This window comes from Gadus chalcogrammus, chromosome 2 (assembly GCF_026213295.1).
Source record: "Gadus chalcogrammus isolate NIFS_2021 chromosome 2, NIFS_Gcha_1.0, whole genome shotgun sequence".
Lineage (NCBI taxonomy): Eukaryota > Metazoa > Chordata > Actinopteri > Gadiformes > Gadidae > Gadus > Gadus chalcogrammus.
Window position 1 is genome coordinate 21,668,837 of NC_079413.1, and position 16,695 is coordinate 21,685,531.

Below are 16,695 nucleotides of genomic sequence, written 5' to 3' on the forward strand. Positions count from 1 at the left end.
TGTTTTCTAATTTTTAATAAGGGGAAGAGATAGGGAAACTATATTTTCAAAGTATTTATTTAATTGTAGATCAAACAATTGTTCAGACATTTGCACTACCTTGTCTAAAACTTTGAATATCACATACGGTTTTTCAGACATTCACAATTTCACTGTCATAGAAAAATGGTTCAAAAGTAAATCCAAATAAATCACACAAACAATAAAACAGAAGGAAGAACACTCTTGTCTGTTGGAAAGAAATGAACATAAACATAAAACAGGTTTACAGTTGTGAGTTGAATTTAGGGGGAAGGGGTAAGGGGTAGAAATTTCATAGCCAACATAGCCAACGAAAGCTAACCACGCAGCGCCAGCCCCAGCGCGGCGCTAGCCTCACAGCAGGCCCTCCATCTCCCTCATGAAGGCCTCGTACATCTGGTCCTTGGTCTTCATGTTGGGCGGGGCCACCGGCTGGGCGGGGTGACTTGGGGCGTGCGCGCTCTGCTGCTTGTGGCCCGCCCCGTCATCCCCCCGCCGGCCCGCCGCCCGCTCCGTCTGGGGCCCCGGGGCCGGCCCCCGGTTGTCCCGCCGGACCCTCAGCGCCGTGGGCACGAAGCGCGTCACCTCCGCCTTGGGGTTGATGATCTGGGGCTTGGCCGAGATGGTGGCCCCGCCCGCCGAGGCCCCGCCCCCCGGGGGCCCGCCCACCGTCGGGGCCCCGCCCAGCGAGGTGATGCTGGCCTGCTTCTCGATGGTGGGGGCGTGGTGGCGCCCGGGGGCGGAGCCCGCCGTGCCGGGCGGGGGCGGCGGCATCATGACGCCCGGCCTCATGGAGGGCGGCGGCATGGAGGGGGGGGGCATGGCGTTGTGGGAGCCGTCGGGGTTCTTCTGGCCGCGCTGGGCGCCGGGAGGCGCGTTGAGGGGCGGGGGGAAGAGGGAGAGGGGCGGGGCCATCGGCCGCGGCGGGCCCCCGGATCTCGGGGGAGGAGGGGGGAGGCCTGTGGGCGGAGAGAAGGGGGAGGGGTTATATCAGATGGCTTCAAAACAAACTGCCCAATGCCCTTAAACTATCAGATATTAAGGCCCAATCCCATTTCTACCCCTTACCCCTTCCCCTTACCCCTCCCCCTTGTTTTGAAGGGTTAAGTGGAAGGGGTAAGGGGGAAGGGGGAAGGGGTAAGGGGTAGAAATGGGATTGGGCCTAAATTTGACGTCCACAAACGCACTTCATAAACAACATGCCATATTATTAATACAGAACCTTTCAAAAACAACATGCACGTCACGATAGATACTAGTGCATTGACGTCCGACACAAATAATAATTAAAATAATTACATTATAATAATAACAGCCATCCATTTTGCATTTGAAAATGCACGAGCTAACGTGCTAACGCTAGCAGCTCTGATATGAAAGCCACTTTGAAGGGGCCCCGAGACAGATTGACTAACGACAACTAAACGCTCACCTGGGGGGCCAGGAGGGGGGAGTCTGGGCGGGGGTCCTCTGGGCGGGGGGCCGGGGGGCAGGCCCGGCGGGGGCCCCGGCGGAGGGCCTGGGGGCCGGCCGGGCGGAGGCCCCGGAGGCAGCAGACGGGGCATGGGGCCACGCAGGCCGGGCATCCCCGGGGGCCTCAGGAAGGGAGGGGCACCTGGGGGAGAAGGAGGAGGAGGACTGTTACCATGGAAACACCGGGAGGACGGCTAACAGGCGTGCTGCTGAGGACCGCAAAGGTACAGCGAGCACCAGCGGACACCAGTGAACAATAGTGAGCACCAGCGAACATGCCCATTGGTTGCTAGACGACAGCGCTGGCTTCGTCAGCGGATTTCAGGCTCATGATTTTTGATTTATATTTTGATATTCTATATTGTGGATTGTACTACTAAATTGTGTTTCACTGAAAAGATATGGTTTTTCGGTGGAAACTCATATGGCAATGTTTTTGGCAAATATTTAGCGAGCTCTAAGCAATTGTAGATCTGTAGATATTAATAGATCCTCCATGTCACTAAAACACAGGAAAAGACAGATTTTGAAACGGCTTTTGGTGGCTAATCACGCTCTCACCTGGTGGCATAATATCACCCCTGTAATATTCAAAATACGTTATGCTGAAATTTGGCCTATTATTAATATTTACTATGCACCTATATACAGCCCATTTACGGTTTATTTTATTACGTTTCTCAACAGTGTTCTAACTGCATTCATAGTAGTAAACTACAATCCTAGACCGCTAATCATCTCTCTATCCCTTAAATGTGTTAATCATAGACTACAATCATAGACCTATAATTATCGCTATCTGTTATATGTATTGATCATTCATAAAATCATAGACTGCTAATCATCACTATCCGTTATATGAATTGATCATGTATAGTGGTAAACTATAATCATAGATCTATAATTATCGCTATCCCTTAAATGTGATGATCACAGACTACAATCATAGACCTATAATTATCACTATCTCTTAAATGTGTTAATCACAGACTACAATCATAGCCCTATAATTTTTGCTATGCCTTAAGTGTGATAATCATAGTCTAAAACAATAGACCTATAATCATCACTATCCCTTAAATGTGTTAATCACAGACTACAACCACAGACCTATAATTACCGCTGTCTGTTATTAATACATGTATTAATCATTCATCTTGATCACGCTTCAGCAGGTTATTGAACGGGGGGGGGGGGGTTACTCACCAGGTGGGGGGCCAGGGGGCGGGCCCGAGGGGGGGCCGGGGGGCCTCATGGGCGGAGCGGGGGGCGGCCCCAGCGGCGGGGGGCCCGTCATGGGCGGGCCCTGGAGGTGGGGCGGGGCCTGCTGCCCGGCCATGGGGCCCCCCGGCGGCGGGGGGGGTCTCTGGTGGGGCAGGAGGCGGGGCTCCCCGGGGGGGCGGTCCTCTGAGTCCGAGTGGTCCGACTCGTCCGTGTACTCCTCCTCCACCTCTTCGTCCTCCTCGTCGTCGGGGATCGACTGACCTGAGAACACAGGCACACCGGGGGGGGGGGGGGGGGGTCAGAGGTCAGATCTCAGGTACCCCCGTCGGGGGGGTAAGGCGGTGAGTTCAGGGGTCAAGGGTTGAAGCTCACCGGCCATCCTGAGCATCATAGCCTGGAGCGGGGTGATGGCCTTCGTCTTCTTCACCAGCCTCTTCTTCTTCTTCTTACCGTCGCGGGGGGCGGCGGGGGGCATGTCTGCGAAACGCACGCTGCGCCCTGGAGAAGACAAAGACACACACACACACACACACACACACACACACACACACACACACACACACACACACACACACACACACACACACACACACACACACACACACACACACACACACACACACACACACACACAGTCACGTTTTTGATCAATCAACCTGAGCCACGTGCCGCCCTTAAAGAAGGGTGGGCGATGACATTCAGACGACAAGGCGGGGGTCGGCGTCGTACCGAACTCGAGGACCCAAACTCTGCAGAAGAAGAGGGGCTCACCTGCTTGTCTCTCCCTCTCCTCCTCCCGCCCCCTCTCGTCCTCGGGCGCCCTCCCGCCCTCCTCGCCTCCCTCGCCCTCGCTGTCCTCCTCTGAGTCGCTGTCCTCCTCCTCGCCCTCCTCCCCGTCCACGTCGCTGTCGCTGCCGCTGTCCGCCTCGCGCCCCAGCTCCATCAGGGGGTCCGCGTCCAGGCCCGGGATGCTGGGCTCTGGGGAGGGAGGGGCGGGGGGCAGTTAGATCACTGAGGGGGGGGGGCTCAAACGATGTATCCATGTAGTTATTATTATTACTGAGGGGTTCCAGAGAGCAGACACTCCTTACAGAGAAGCCCATGAACCCAAAGACAGGCACCCGACTGTGGGTTCCTGTCCTTTAGAACTGGACCAGCAGGTACCAGCTGGTACCAGGACCAGAAGGAACCAGGACCAGAAGGAACAAGGACCAGAAGGAACCAGGACCAGCAGACACCACCTGGCACCAGGACCAGAAGGAACCAGGACCAGAAGGAACAAGGACCACAAGGAACCAGGACCAGCTGGTTACCAGGACCAGCTGGTTACCAGGACCAGCAGGTACAAGGACCAGAAGGAACCAGGACCAGAAGGAACCAGGACCAGAAGGTACCAGGGCCAAAGGACCAGCTGGTTACCAGGACCAACTGGTACCAGGACCGGCCCGGTGCTGCAGGGTGTGGGTCCTACCTGTGTCGGTACCGGGGGGGCGCCGGACGGGGATGCCGTACAGCGCCAGGACCTGCGGGGGTGGGGGCCCGGGTGGGGGGCCCGGGGGTTTCCTCCCCGGGGGCAGGCGGGGGACCCCAGCCACCGCCGCCGACATGGGCCCCGTGGAGGCGGACCCCTTACTGCCCGGGGGGACGGACGACAAAAACACCATTAATACACGAGAGTACGGATTGGCCCTCCTCATCTTAACATTCAGGGGCAAAATATGAGTGGTAACAGTGCACGTCCCAACTTGGGTTTAATATCTGTGTGCTCCCATCACAGGGCCGTACGCTGACTCTTATTAGGTGTAGCACTGCTACGCAGTGCTACACCTAATAAGAGTCAGCGTACGGCCCTGTGATGGGAGCCAGGAGGCCGCCAGGAGGCCGCCAGGAGGCCGCCAGGAGGCCGCCAGGAGGCCGCCAGGAGGCCGCCAGGAGGCCGCCAGGAGGCCGCCAGGAGGCCGCCAGGAGGCCGCCAGGAGGTCAGACCCACCCGAACGCGGTGCCCTTCTTCAGGATGGACGGGGGCTGGGCCCCGGGCAGCGGGATGTCCTGGATGAGGATGCTGGAGGGGGCGTGGGGCATCTCAGGCAGAGGGATGCTGTCCACCTCCACCGCCTCTGCGTTCTGAAACACACACACACACACACACACACGGTGACATCGCGGATCCCACGGGGGTCCTTTATGAAGCGGGGAACGGGTTCACACACACGGTGACATCACGGCTCCCACGGGCCCTTTATGAAGCGGGTACGGGTTCATGCTGGAGGACAACATCGCGGCTAGGTGCAAGAGCCCGTTGTCACACGCTTTAAAAAGCTTTATCACAGTGTTGTCTCATCAAGGTTATCCTCTCATCTCTATTATTAGCAGAGCGCAGAAGGTTGTATCAGAGGGTAATGAATCCCACCGGGGTCTGCAGAAATGTTCATGTCAAATGGACTGCATTTATATAGTGCTTTTCTAACCAGAGGCCACTGAAAGCGCTTTACAATATTGCCTAACATTCCCCAATTGATACACACATTCACCGATGGCGGTGTCAGCCACGCAGGGCGACAGCCAGCTCGTCAGGAGCAGTCAGGGTGAGGTGCCTTGCTCAGGGACACCTCGACACTCATCTAGGGGGAGCGGGGACCGAACTAGCACCCTTCCCGGTGACCCGCCAACCCGCTCTACCTCCTGAGCCACATGCCGCCCCACATCAAAGTCTGCCCCCCCCCCCGGCGCTCGGCTAACCTTGACGGAGTCAAAGTAGAGGGACAGCTGGCCCCGCTTGGTCTCGTAGTCCAGCTCCAGCTTGCGGAGGTCCTTGTACGTGTCGGGGTTCTCCCGCTCGTAGAGGTGGACGATGCGCTCGAACGTCTCCCGTAGCTTCTTCCTCTTGTCCCGCAGGACCTTCTCGTTGAGCAGGGGCTGCTGCACCGGGTTGAACTCTGACCCCCGACCCGACAGAAACAGAACCCAGAGGTCAGGTGGAGTGTGGAGGTGTGTTGGCTCGAGGCTAGATAATCATCATTTATCAAATCAATCATACAAATATCAATATAAACATAAATATTATAATGCATGTTGAGAAGTTTGAATGTTTCGCTTTTTACATTTTTAGAAGGTTTTATGTTTGAAGATTAAATGTTTAAAAGCTTTAAATGTTAAGACGGTTAATGTTCACAAGCTTTAAATGGTTAAATGTTTAGCAGGTTAAAGGTTTACACATAATAAATGTTTAGAAGGCTTATTGTATAGATATTTAAACGGTGAGATGGTTGTATGTTTAAGGATTAAATGTTCACAAGCTTTAAATGGTTAGACGGTTTTAGGTTTAGCAGGTTGAAGGTTCACACGTGTGAAACGTTCAGCAGGCTAAAGGGTAAAGTCGGCGTGGCTGCTGACCCATCTCGTCCAGCTTCTCCATGTCCTTGATGATCTGCCGCGGGTCCTTCATCTTCAGCACCGCCGCCCGCACCATCATCCTCTGCTTCTTGTTCTGAGATGGGGACAGGCAGCCGATTACAACACTGCCTCCTCCGCCTCTAAAGGGTTTAATATTAATGTGACCTAAGTGGGGAGCGTCCCCTGAACTTTAATGCAATAACCAAGACAACAATAAATACCTTTTTCAACTCCCGCTTCCTGGCTTCCTTCCCTGTAGAAAGACAGTGAGAACATGGTTAGAGACAGACACCACGACAGGAGGAGGGAGCTATGTGTTGGAGTTAAGAGGGGGGGGGGGGGGAAGAGAGAGAGAGAGAGAGAGAGAGAGAGAGAGAGAGAGAGAGAGAGAGAGAGAGAGAGAGAGAGAGAGAGAGAGAGAACACGGTTACTGACAGACACAGAGACAGAGAGAGGGAGGTAAGTGTTGGAGTAAAGAGGTGAGAGAGAGAGTGAGAGGGGAGTATGTGTAAGAGTAAAGAGGGGAGAGGGAGAGAGGGAGAGAGAGAGAGAGAGAGAGAGAGAGAGAGAGAGACAGTCAGAGGGGATTATGTGTAAGAGTAAAGAGGGGAGAGGGAGCGACAGAAAGAGGGGAGTATGTATTGGAGTTCAGGGGGGAGAGAGTGAGACAGAGAAGAGAGAGAGTGAGAGGAGACTAAGGTGGACTGACAGACGGGGGGAAAGGAGAAAGTGGAGTGAGAGAAGGGAGTGAGATGGTAGGGAGTGAGACAGGGGTGACAGGAGGGAGAGAGGGGACAGTGGGACCTACTGGCTTGGTCCGTGGGGTTCATGAACTTCCCACTCTTGGTGGAGGAGGTGGAGCGTCGCCCCATGGTGACGTCTCTTCTCCTTCACCCTGAGTAACACAGAGGACACGCTGGTTATAGGTTTATAGTGAATACACTGGAATGCTCCCATAATACAAAAAGGACGGTGTAGCGTTCAAGGTTGTGTTATTCCAAAAAAAAATGTCAGGGTTGATCGTGTAAGCATCCTATAGTGTAAATGCCCCTAACTACTCCTTAATGACATCTGAATCCACTGCAAGACTCTCTGGATAATCGTGACTAAGATAAACGTAATATTGTAGACTGGCGTGTGCATTGTCCCTGACAGGTTACACCCACTACTAAGCATATATGGGTCGCACTGCTGATCAGAGAAGAGGATCGCGTCGTTCTCTTTTCTACCACATTGTTCTAGCTCCATATCCACTTTAACACTCTTGATTTCACACAAATATAAACTTCAAATTTGGCCCATTGCAGCTCACAATATTTCATTGATTGACACTGCATTGACTACATTGGTGATGTTTAATTCTGCAAAGACAAGGGCGATAGAGATCAAATAGAAACTCATGCATTGCGGCATCAATCCATGCAACAGGACCTATCACATCGAGGTGGTGCAGAGCAGTAACAGAATGATCCCCCGGTGGGACATGTTAGTGCTGGTAACCAGCGTTAGCCACGAGCTAACCGCAGCAGGACCAAAAACATTACCTTCTACTCGATAAATCGGTCGGGAAACTCCCAGGAGACCGCCTCCCGGAAATGGAAAACTAAATAGCACAACTCTCCTGAGTATATCAGTGTATTTCTGTGCAAAGCGGTTAAAACTAGCCCACAATGAAGAGTCTCTTGGCTAGTTATTCGCCATGTTTACGTAGCCGCGGCGAGGGCGGAAGTGACGTTAATACGTTGGTTCAAAATGAGAGCACGTCAAATGTAGGTCTCCCTCTAGCGTCCACCACGTGTCACTTAATTAGTACGTATGCACTGTATGTGGTCCATGCAGAAATGTGCATTTTTTTAGATTAAATGTGGTCACAAATTTAGTTAAATGCCTTCGCTTATTTGCTTTTTGGAAATATTAAGGGTTGGCCTTTCTCTGTCCTGGTTTGCTGATGAATAAATGCATTGATGTGATCATGTGAGTGTAAGTGGTGACCTTTTTCAGAACACACCTCATTCTGTATACATATGAACTGTTTATTACTAGCCTTTCAAAACATGGATTAATCACAAAAAACAACAATGGTTTGACTTTTGATAGGTTAAAAGTGTTTATTTGGTTAAAAACAATACAGAAAAATTCATCTACAATTGTTTCATTTTTTACTTCAATAAAGCCTTGAATATAATGGGCGGGTCTTGGAGAGGTGGCAGGCCTAGTGGGCGTGGTCTAGTGTGGGTTTGGCCAGCTGTGTGCGGGATCTAGAAGGGGATTGGTCCGTAGTGAGCGGTATAGGCAGCGATGATTCCGGCGGTGTCCATCATGCTTTCACAAGCCACGTCCACCTCACACACCTCCATCAGACTGGGAGGGAGGGAGGGAGGGAGGGAGGGAGGGAGGGAGGGAGGCAGAGAGAGAAAGTTGTATTTAGTTTTTTAAAGTTATATAGATCTTAAACATGAACATTTATGATGGGAAGAGCAGATCAGCAGCCCTGAGTTCTGGAACTTTGTTCTTAGAGCATAGGCTGAAAATGTATCTTTAGAAAGAAGCCCATGACTTTACTCATGCTTCAATGTTAATTCATCTCTCAATGGCTTATTCACTTCATTGAGCTTAGCCCCAATGGTTTCAGCCTTGTGTGAATATTGTATATTGCAATAACGTTCTGACTCATGATTCATGTGGGTCCTGAGAGGCTGAGAACCAGTATTCTAGAGGGTTCTGAAGGGTGTCTCACCTCTCCAGCTGAGTCAGGGTCAGTTCTGTAGCAGCCCTCTTGGGTCGGACCAGCGTGTCCGCCTCCTCTCGCTCAACAAACACTCCTGCTACACACACACACACACACACACAAACACACACACACACACACACACACACACACTCAAAATGACTGTGAAACTAAAATATAACGTTTTTGTAAGATTGATGCTGTGTGGCAGTCACATTAACAAAGTATCAAGCTATATTGAACCGTAAGGGATTTTAAAAGCTTTTAACGTTAATAGTGTGTTGGTCTTACCCTCCTCATGCGCTGGTCCCTGCAGCACTTGCTCGTCAATTCCTGCCAGAGGAGACAAAGAGAGGCAGGATGGTTAATAGCCCGGGATCAGTTGAAACAATGCAGGTTAATAATTACGGATGGTTTCTCAGCCTCCACAGATCAGATCATTCAGACACAGAACACGTTGGATGGAACACTTCGGCATTTCATCAAACTTCTAATTCTCATTCAGCTAGAATATTCTGTGATCCCATCCTAAGGTTCTTACATTTTATCATGTAATAACATAACATAACATTCTGTGTTAAAGTTCTAACATTACATGCTATGGAAAAGTTGAGGCATGAAACAAAATGGTAAAGCGTGACACTGTTGAAAAGCTTTACCACAACATTCTACCGGTGATAGCGAGAGTCTTGGATACCTGAGGACAGACAGACGGCCGCCAGGGAGGCGAGGAAGAGGAGGACTATGGTCTTCATCTCTCTGTTCTTCTTTATTCCTTCAGCGTTGGCAGAACAAGTCAGGACTGACCGATTTCTCTCCTTCTGTCTCTCTTTCACACACACACATTGGCTTATATATGTTTTGTGTGTGAGGGGACACCCCCTCCAGAAGATGGAAGGCCGGTTTCTGGGCTCCTACCATGAACACACACGCACACAAGCACACACACACACTCCACAATTATACATACTCACGCACATACGCACAAATGCTCGCACACAGACACACACATTCTAGAACATGTACCTTTAAATACATAAGGTCCAGTAAATGCATCCAACAGCTTGTTTATTTATGTTAAGGCAGGAAACGACACTACGAGTGTCGATGTGTGTGTGTTATTCATAGTTATGTATTATTATTTAGTGTTATTACAGTACTTATAACCTTATTGCTAATAATAATACCTAATTATAACGTTATTGCAGTGATAGTATACAAGCTGCACCTGCAGAGGTCAGTGTTTTCCTTAACGGAATAGGTTGCATGAATCTCACTGCAGTCCAAATGATTTGATCATACAATTCAGTGGCAATGCGTAGGCCTAATAAGTTTTGAATGGCAAAGTATATGCCTACAGAAGGAATGTATTGCATTTCTTCTAGAGAATGGACTGATAGTGCCTTCATCTGTCCGATATGCAAACGTATTTCCAAAGGCAGCATGAACGTATAACGTTGGTCTTTGTGTAAGTTACTGCCAAGCATGCAAGCGTTCTGCTCTGGTAGTGCGTCCGTCAGGTCATGTTGATGTTGGACCAGACTGTATCTCTGTTTAGCCAAACTGTATCTCGGGGTAACTACAAGCTGTAATTTGCCCGTCTGGGTCAACCCTTATGCATTTCCATTTGGACGCACAATACAAGAACCCAGTCAAAATAGAGCGGACGACTGGCCGTTCGGGATGGCGGCCCGGTCCGGACGGCGGCCCGCTCCGGACGTCCGAGCTCGCCAGGTGGCTGCGTGACAGCTGAACCCAGTGGTCCCCAGCCTGGGGCCTTAAAAACGGACTTCGTTAGACATAAGATACTTTATTTGTCATAGTAGGCATACAACAAAATAATGTTTAGTAAACTATCACATACCAGCAGCCAAATCGAGTCAGCTCATTTATAGAGCACATGTCACACGTGTAGTTCAATGAGCTTTTCATAGCGTTCTAATTCAAATTAAAATATCAAATAAATCCAAAGATCAACCGTGCAGCAGAAAAGCGACGAAACACTCAACACAAATTGCCACTAGATGGCGCTGTTAGTCACAGGCCTATGCCCTACAGAACAACAACGTTAGGAGACCGGATTTGGGAGTTTGTCCCAGGTGTAGGAAGCATAATATATGATCGATGCCTCACCATGACTTGGTTTGTTTGAAAGATGCAACTAGCACGAGAACATAGCAGTATTGTCATTTGCTGACATCAGTCTTGGAGAGGAGAGAGCACTTGTTCACCCGACTGCTGTTCCCACAGTTCACTCTCGTAGAGTTTTCTCTCTCCTCATGCCCTGAAGGAAAGTTACACCTCATCCTCTTATTAAACTTCTCAATATTGACAGGCTTGCTTTGACACGAGGTGGAGGCAGGGCCTTGCTTAATTTACTGGGCGCCACACAACATGCGCAGTGAGCGTGAAGAGAGATCCGGCTAGGGTTAGGGTTAGGGTTAGGGTCAAGGTTTGAAGGGGACTGGACAAAGCACCCAGCCCTGCGGTACACATGTGTTCATGATAAGGGTCGAGAATGATGTGTGGTTGCCAATTTGACCATGTTGTGGTCTGTGAGTGAGGAAGTCCATAATCCATAAACACTTTGAAGTGGCTAATTGCAAGTTTGTCTATCAATTTATGGGGGATTCTAGTATTGAAAGTGAAAGTGATAGTCAAAAGTCCCCTGAAATTACTTGGTAGCTCCAGTGGGAAAGAGCTGTATGAGAGTACATCCTCGAGATGGAAATAGTACAGCACTTCATAACTGTTTTTAGGGCAACTGAGCAATAAGTCATTAAGGGCTTTTGATTGCTGACTTTTCGGACATAGGGACGATGGTGGTGGGTATCAGACAGGGGGGGACTGCAGTCTGCAGACCCCAACCCTAGGGAGAGGTGAAAAACACTGGTGAATACATCCAGTTATTAAGCACATGACTTCAGTGTGCGGGCCTGACACCCTGTGAGGTCCTGCTGCTTTTGGTGATGTCTATTTCCATCAGTGTATCCTAACTGGTGGCGCTGTGGGATAAGTACATGCCTCCTCTTTGGTCCGTGTCAAGAGAGCTCTCAGTCTGCTGTTTTGGTTGTCAAAGCGTTGGAAGAACTGGTTCAGGGTGTCAGTGAGGGCACACCGTACCCTCAGCAGAGACTGTACATTTCTGTCCAATCGTAGTCTTTGGTTTGGAAACACCTTGATGGTTTTGTGGTTGGAGCCGCCTCAGTACATATACTGTATATACTGTATATACGTCTATGTAGGCCTGGGCCATGACAGGTAAGGTGTGTTCTGAGTCTGCCTCGTGTGCAAACACTTGCCAGTCTGTGTTTTCAGAACAGTTCTGTGCTAGCGAAGTGGCTTCCTCAGTCCAGGCTTGGACAGTTTTAATGTCTGGTCCTACAGATTTGAGGTTTCTAAGGTAAATTCAAAGATGTGATGAAATGTGGTCTGATAAACCGAGCTGTGCTGATAGGGCGGCTTTGTATGCTTCTAGGATGTTTGCTTAGACTCGGTCAAGAATATTTAAGTCTCTGGTTGGGAAATCTACACTTTTGTGGACTTTAGACGGTAATATTAGAACTTCAGATTAAACTGCCTCAACAGCAACCCCTGGAGGCCAGGCCAGAGGGGAGAGGGCCGTCTGGGTGAAGTGGTGGGGGGAGGCAGAGACAGTGACAGCAGAGGCTCCTGCTGTCTGTGAAACCCTGCCTCCACATGGAATCAGGCAGATGGTAAACGGCACACCGTCCAGAAGGGTTAGAAACCTCCATCTGCTGTCTGCCTGATTCCATGTCAACGCAGCATTAGTGCGCGGCCTCTTGAATCAATCCAGAGCCTACGTCTCTGCATGGAACCGTATTTAGGAAGAAATGTGTACGGTAGTAAACAGCCAAAGACAAATCATTTTTAGATCCCGTTTGAATTTGATTAAGAGACCTTTGATGTTTGTGTCCCTTGTATGAAAAACGATTATGATTCAAAGCCACAATCAGAATACTGCCAAATACTACACTGGGATACAGATAATGCAGAGGGTTAAACCAATCGACAACAATTCACAGACTTGGGCTTGCAGTAGATCTCCATAATAAAGCTAGGGTGGGCAATTTGGAGAAACCAGCCATTCCATAAAAACACACGAGTAACTCTCCAGCTTGAGTCTGCCTAGCCTTGTGTGGAACCGTCTGGTCATGGGCAATGATAGCGCTGGCAGACGGCATTTTATACAGATGGTTGATGGTAGGTTATAAAATCATTTCATTCCGGACGAATTCAATGATTGAAAGTGCTTATTACAGGCCTGGGACAGCCACAGATACCGATTTTCACCCAATCTGACATAATTACATACCTTCCCTAGTTTTAATCTTGTCCCAAATGTAACGGTCGGATTCGAAATGTGAACCAGAATGAAGGAGACTAAACAAAATAGTGGTTACATACATGTTTTTATTGAAGATAAACATCTGTCTGAATATTGATGTTGAACTCTTCCACCACCGAGACTTTGGGGTTCGGGAGCCACACTGCAGATTACAGAGTCCCAGAGTCTCTGCTCCGGACTGGACCAAACACACAGCTAATTACACAGTCCGCTTGAGACCTACTCTTGGCATATGCTAGCATTAGTAAAGCCTTAGCATAGACCTCAACTCTGATCAGCAGTCCTGATATGTTCCAGCAATTAATTATTAGTGTGTTTCTACAGCGGGCGGTCGACACAGTGTTGATTGGAAACCTTTACAGACACTTTGTTATTATTATTATTATATTACATATTATTATCATTTTATTCTTAAAGCTCTTACAGATCCCGACTACAAGCTACAGGAGTAGGCCAAACAAATATGAAGCAAAAGACAAAGAAACACCCAGATCTGTGCTTGTCTGCCATCAGACGTTAGAACAGTAATCAGAAATCCGGTGTTTGAGACTAGCATAGCCTTATTGTAGCCTTAGTGCAGGCTAGCTTTAGAGTGGGCAAGCCTGAGGGTAGTGTAGATTAAAGGGCTGATTATGGTCCCAAGTTCACGCAACGCAATGACCAAGCAGACCCTTCGACTCAGTCGTGAACCTTTATGGTTCTGCATCGGGCTTTAGTAAGCCGACCAATCACAGCCCTTGCTGCTGTGTCGCCTCGACGAAAGGATAGACATTTTTGTGAGGTGCCCGTCAGGCCCTTTCGTTGGACGCAAGGAGGGTCCGCAAGGACGTAATGGGCCGTAACCTCCTTGCGTTGCATGACCGTGGGACCATAATCAGCCCTTAAGCATAGCCTAGCTGTAGATTAGCGTTAGCGAAGCCTGGTAATAGCATGAAGTAGTTTAGTGTAGCCTAAACTTACTGTAACGTAACATTAGCATAGCCTGGCCGGTACTCTAACCTTAGCAGAGCCCTTGTGTAGCCTAGCCTTAGCTTAGCCTGACAGCGTATACTGACCTTAGTGTAGCAAAACCTTAGAATGGGCTAGCTATAGCATAGCCTAACCTTAGCACAGCCTAGTCTTAGCTTAGCCAATCTTAGATCCAGACTCCAAAGTCACATGACTCACATTCAAAGTCACATGACAGGGCCCTCTGGCTCCATGGTTGCTATAACAACATATTATATAACATTTATAAAATTACTTAAAATAGCCTGATATCATCTTAAAAGAGTTTGGCCACAACCAAAGCACAGTGAACACACAGAGGAGAAGGATATACTGATATTTCAGAAGCTGATTCTGTTTAGTACTGACGGATCCCAAACGGGTTCCACCCTGGGTTCTGGACCAGGTTCCTGACCGGACTCCGGCCTCGATTCATGGCCTGACTTCGGGGAGGAGCCACGACAGGATTCCGGACTGGACCACGGACCGGACCACGGACCGGACCCCGGACCGGATTTCGGACCGGACTCCGGACTGGACTCCGCACTGGACTCTGCGCTATATTCCGGACTGGATTCCGGCCACGAGACTGGACTGGACTCGGGATGGGGTTCCGGATTGGAGCCTGGACCGGACTTCTGACTGGGCTCCTGACGGGAGCCTGGACCGGAGTCTGGGCCGGGTTCCTGGAGCCGAAGTACCTCTGGTAGGCCTGCTGGAAGCCATGGCGGAAGGCGTAGAAGCGACAGGGGGAGTAGTCCTCACAGGTCTCTGCTCGCCGCTCCGCTGGAGACTTGATGGTCCTGCAGAGAATACTCATACACTTACACTTACACATGAGCTTTTATATCAAAACCAGGTTTTAGTTACAATATACTAACTATTTAGCTTTATTCTTCGGTTGTTTGTATTTTACATGTAACTAAGGAGACTAGTTAGAGTAGTTTTACTTTGTTTGACTTTTGAACTGCTTTGGCAACTAAATGTTTTTTTACTGTGCCAACGAAGCTCTTTTGAATTGAAACCAAAGGAAAGAAAGTAATCAATTGAGCGAGAAAGAAAACTGGATGAGTATCATGTTATGTGTTACTCATCAGGTTGCAGTAGTGAGTATTATGGGATGTCTCACTCATAAGGTTGCAGTAGTGAGGATTATGGTATGTTGTCCCATCAGGTTAGAGTAGTGAGTATTATGTTGTGTGTTCCTCATCAGGTTATAGTAGTGAGTATTATGGGGTGTCTACCTCATCAGGTTGTAGTTGTTGTAGTAGTTTCGCGGGAGGTTTTGGTAGGGGTTTCCTTGGTACGGATTGAAGAAGGAGTTAGCCTGGTTAGGACTCATGAACACATCTGAAAACAAAAACGCAACCTGTTAGGCTTATACTAGCTGTATAAATACAAAGGTATGTATACATATATACACACATAGATGCAGAGTGAAGTACAGGCGTGTATTATTATCTGTTATTTTCATTTCAAGAATAGCCGTTGAAAATTCACCTTCAAAGGATTCGGTGCTTTCCTGAGAATCTACGAGAAAACACAAAGTCTGGTTAACCATAATTGCTCAGAAGCTTGAAGACAAACAGATGCAACCAAAGTGTGGTGTTAAGTTTTCTTTTTTCACTTAACACTTAAGTTTGCTAACAAACCAAATTGTAGGACTTAACGGAAGCACTTAGTACTCTAACGTAGAACGTTCCAATTTTCCAACTATAAACGGTTTATGTTTCCCAGGATTTAACTGTGATGAGTAGAGCAGAGTAGACGAGGTGAGAGGAGAGGAGACAAGGTGAGGACAGAAGAGAGGAGAGAAGGTGAGGACAGAGGAGAGGAGACGAGGTGAGAGGAGAGGAGACAAGGTGAGGACAGAAGAGAGGAGAGAAGGTGAGGACAGAGGAGAGGAGACGAGGTGAGAGGAGAGGAGACAAGGTGAGGACAGAGGAGAGGAGACAAGGTGAGAGGAGAGGAGACAAGGTGAAGACAGAGGAGAGGAGACAAGGTGAGGACAGAGGAGAGGAGACAAGGAGAGGACAGAGGAGAGGAGTCAAGGAGAGGACAGAGGAGAGGAGAAAAGGAGAGGAGAGGAGACAAGGTGAGAGGAGAGAAGTCAAGGTGAGGACAGAGGAGAGGAGACAAGGAGAGGACAGAGGAGAGGAGAGAGGAGAGGAAATGAGGTGAGGACAGAGGAGACAAGGTGAGGACAGAGGAGAGGAGACGAGGTGAGGACAGAGGAGAGGAGACGAGGTGAGAGGAGAGGAGACAAGGTGAGGACAGAGGAGAGGAGACGAGGTGAGAGGAGAGGAGACAAGGTGAGGACAGAAGAGAGGAGACAGATGAGGACAGAGGAGAGGAGACGAGGTGAGGAGAGAGGAGACAAGGTGAGTAGAGAGGATAGGAGATGAGGTGAGGAGAGGAGACAAGGTGAGGAGAGAGGAGAGGAGACGAGGTGAAGAGAGAGGAGACAAGGTTGAGGAGAGAGAGGTGAGGTGAGGAGAGA

The 16,695-nt window shown here is 49.4% G+C and overlaps 3 protein-coding genes across 5 annotated transcripts in view; all 3 read right to left on the reverse strand.

The window, feature by feature from the left end:
• Positions 1-70: 70 nt before the first annotated feature.
• On the reverse strand, positions 71-7,831 carry LOC130403164 (WW domain-binding protein 11). The gene is made up of 12 exons (XM_056607369.1): positions 7,656-7,831; positions 6,920-7,006; positions 6,333-6,364; positions 6,112-6,205; positions 5,458-5,654; positions 4,709-4,842; positions 4,190-4,350; positions 3,490-3,696; positions 3,091-3,216; positions 2,701-2,979; positions 1,454-1,636; positions 71-980 (listed from the first exon to the last, which is right to left on the reverse strand). The coding sequence occupies exons 2-12, from the start codon at positions 6,981-6,983 to the stop codon at positions 376-378; spliced, it is 2,082 nt and encodes a 693-aa protein (XP_056463344.1). The 5' UTR covers positions 6,984-7,006; positions 7,656-7,831; the 3' UTR covers positions 71-375.
• Positions 7,832-8,178: 347 nt separating this feature from the next.
• bglap (bone gamma-carboxyglutamate (gla) protein) lies at positions 8,179-9,655 on the reverse strand. Of its 2 annotated transcripts, none has more exons than XM_056577163.1 (4): positions 9,537-9,655; positions 9,131-9,172; positions 8,849-8,933; positions 8,179-8,472 (listed from the first exon to the last, which is right to left on the reverse strand). In XM_056577163.1, the coding sequence occupies exons 1-4, from the start codon at positions 9,592-9,594 to the stop codon at positions 8,370-8,372; spliced, it is 288 nt and encodes a 95-aa protein (XP_056433138.1). In that variant the 5' UTR covers positions 9,595-9,655; the 3' UTR covers positions 8,179-8,369. The 2 variants fall into 2 exon arrangements, with proteins under 2 accessions (XP_056433138.1, XP_056433130.1); XM_056577155.1 differs by having other exon boundaries at positions 8,180-8,472; positions 8,849-8,936.
• A 3,606-nt stretch (positions 9,656-13,261) lies between these two features.
• Positions 13,262-16,695, reverse strand: part of mgp (matrix Gla protein) — a 5,875-nt gene continuing 2,441 nt past the window's right edge. For both annotated transcript variants that reach the window (XM_056607487.1, XM_056607477.1), the window contains exons 3-5: positions 15,696-15,725; positions 15,440-15,545; positions 13,262-14,998 (exon numbers count right to left, since the gene is read on the reverse strand). In XM_056607487.1, the coding sequence (XP_056463462.1) occupies positions 14,554-14,998; positions 15,440-15,545; positions 15,696-15,725 (581 nt within the window). In that variant the 3' untranslated portion in view covers positions 13,262-14,553. The remainder of the gene's footprint in view (positions 14,999-15,439; positions 15,546-15,695; positions 15,726-16,695) is intronic.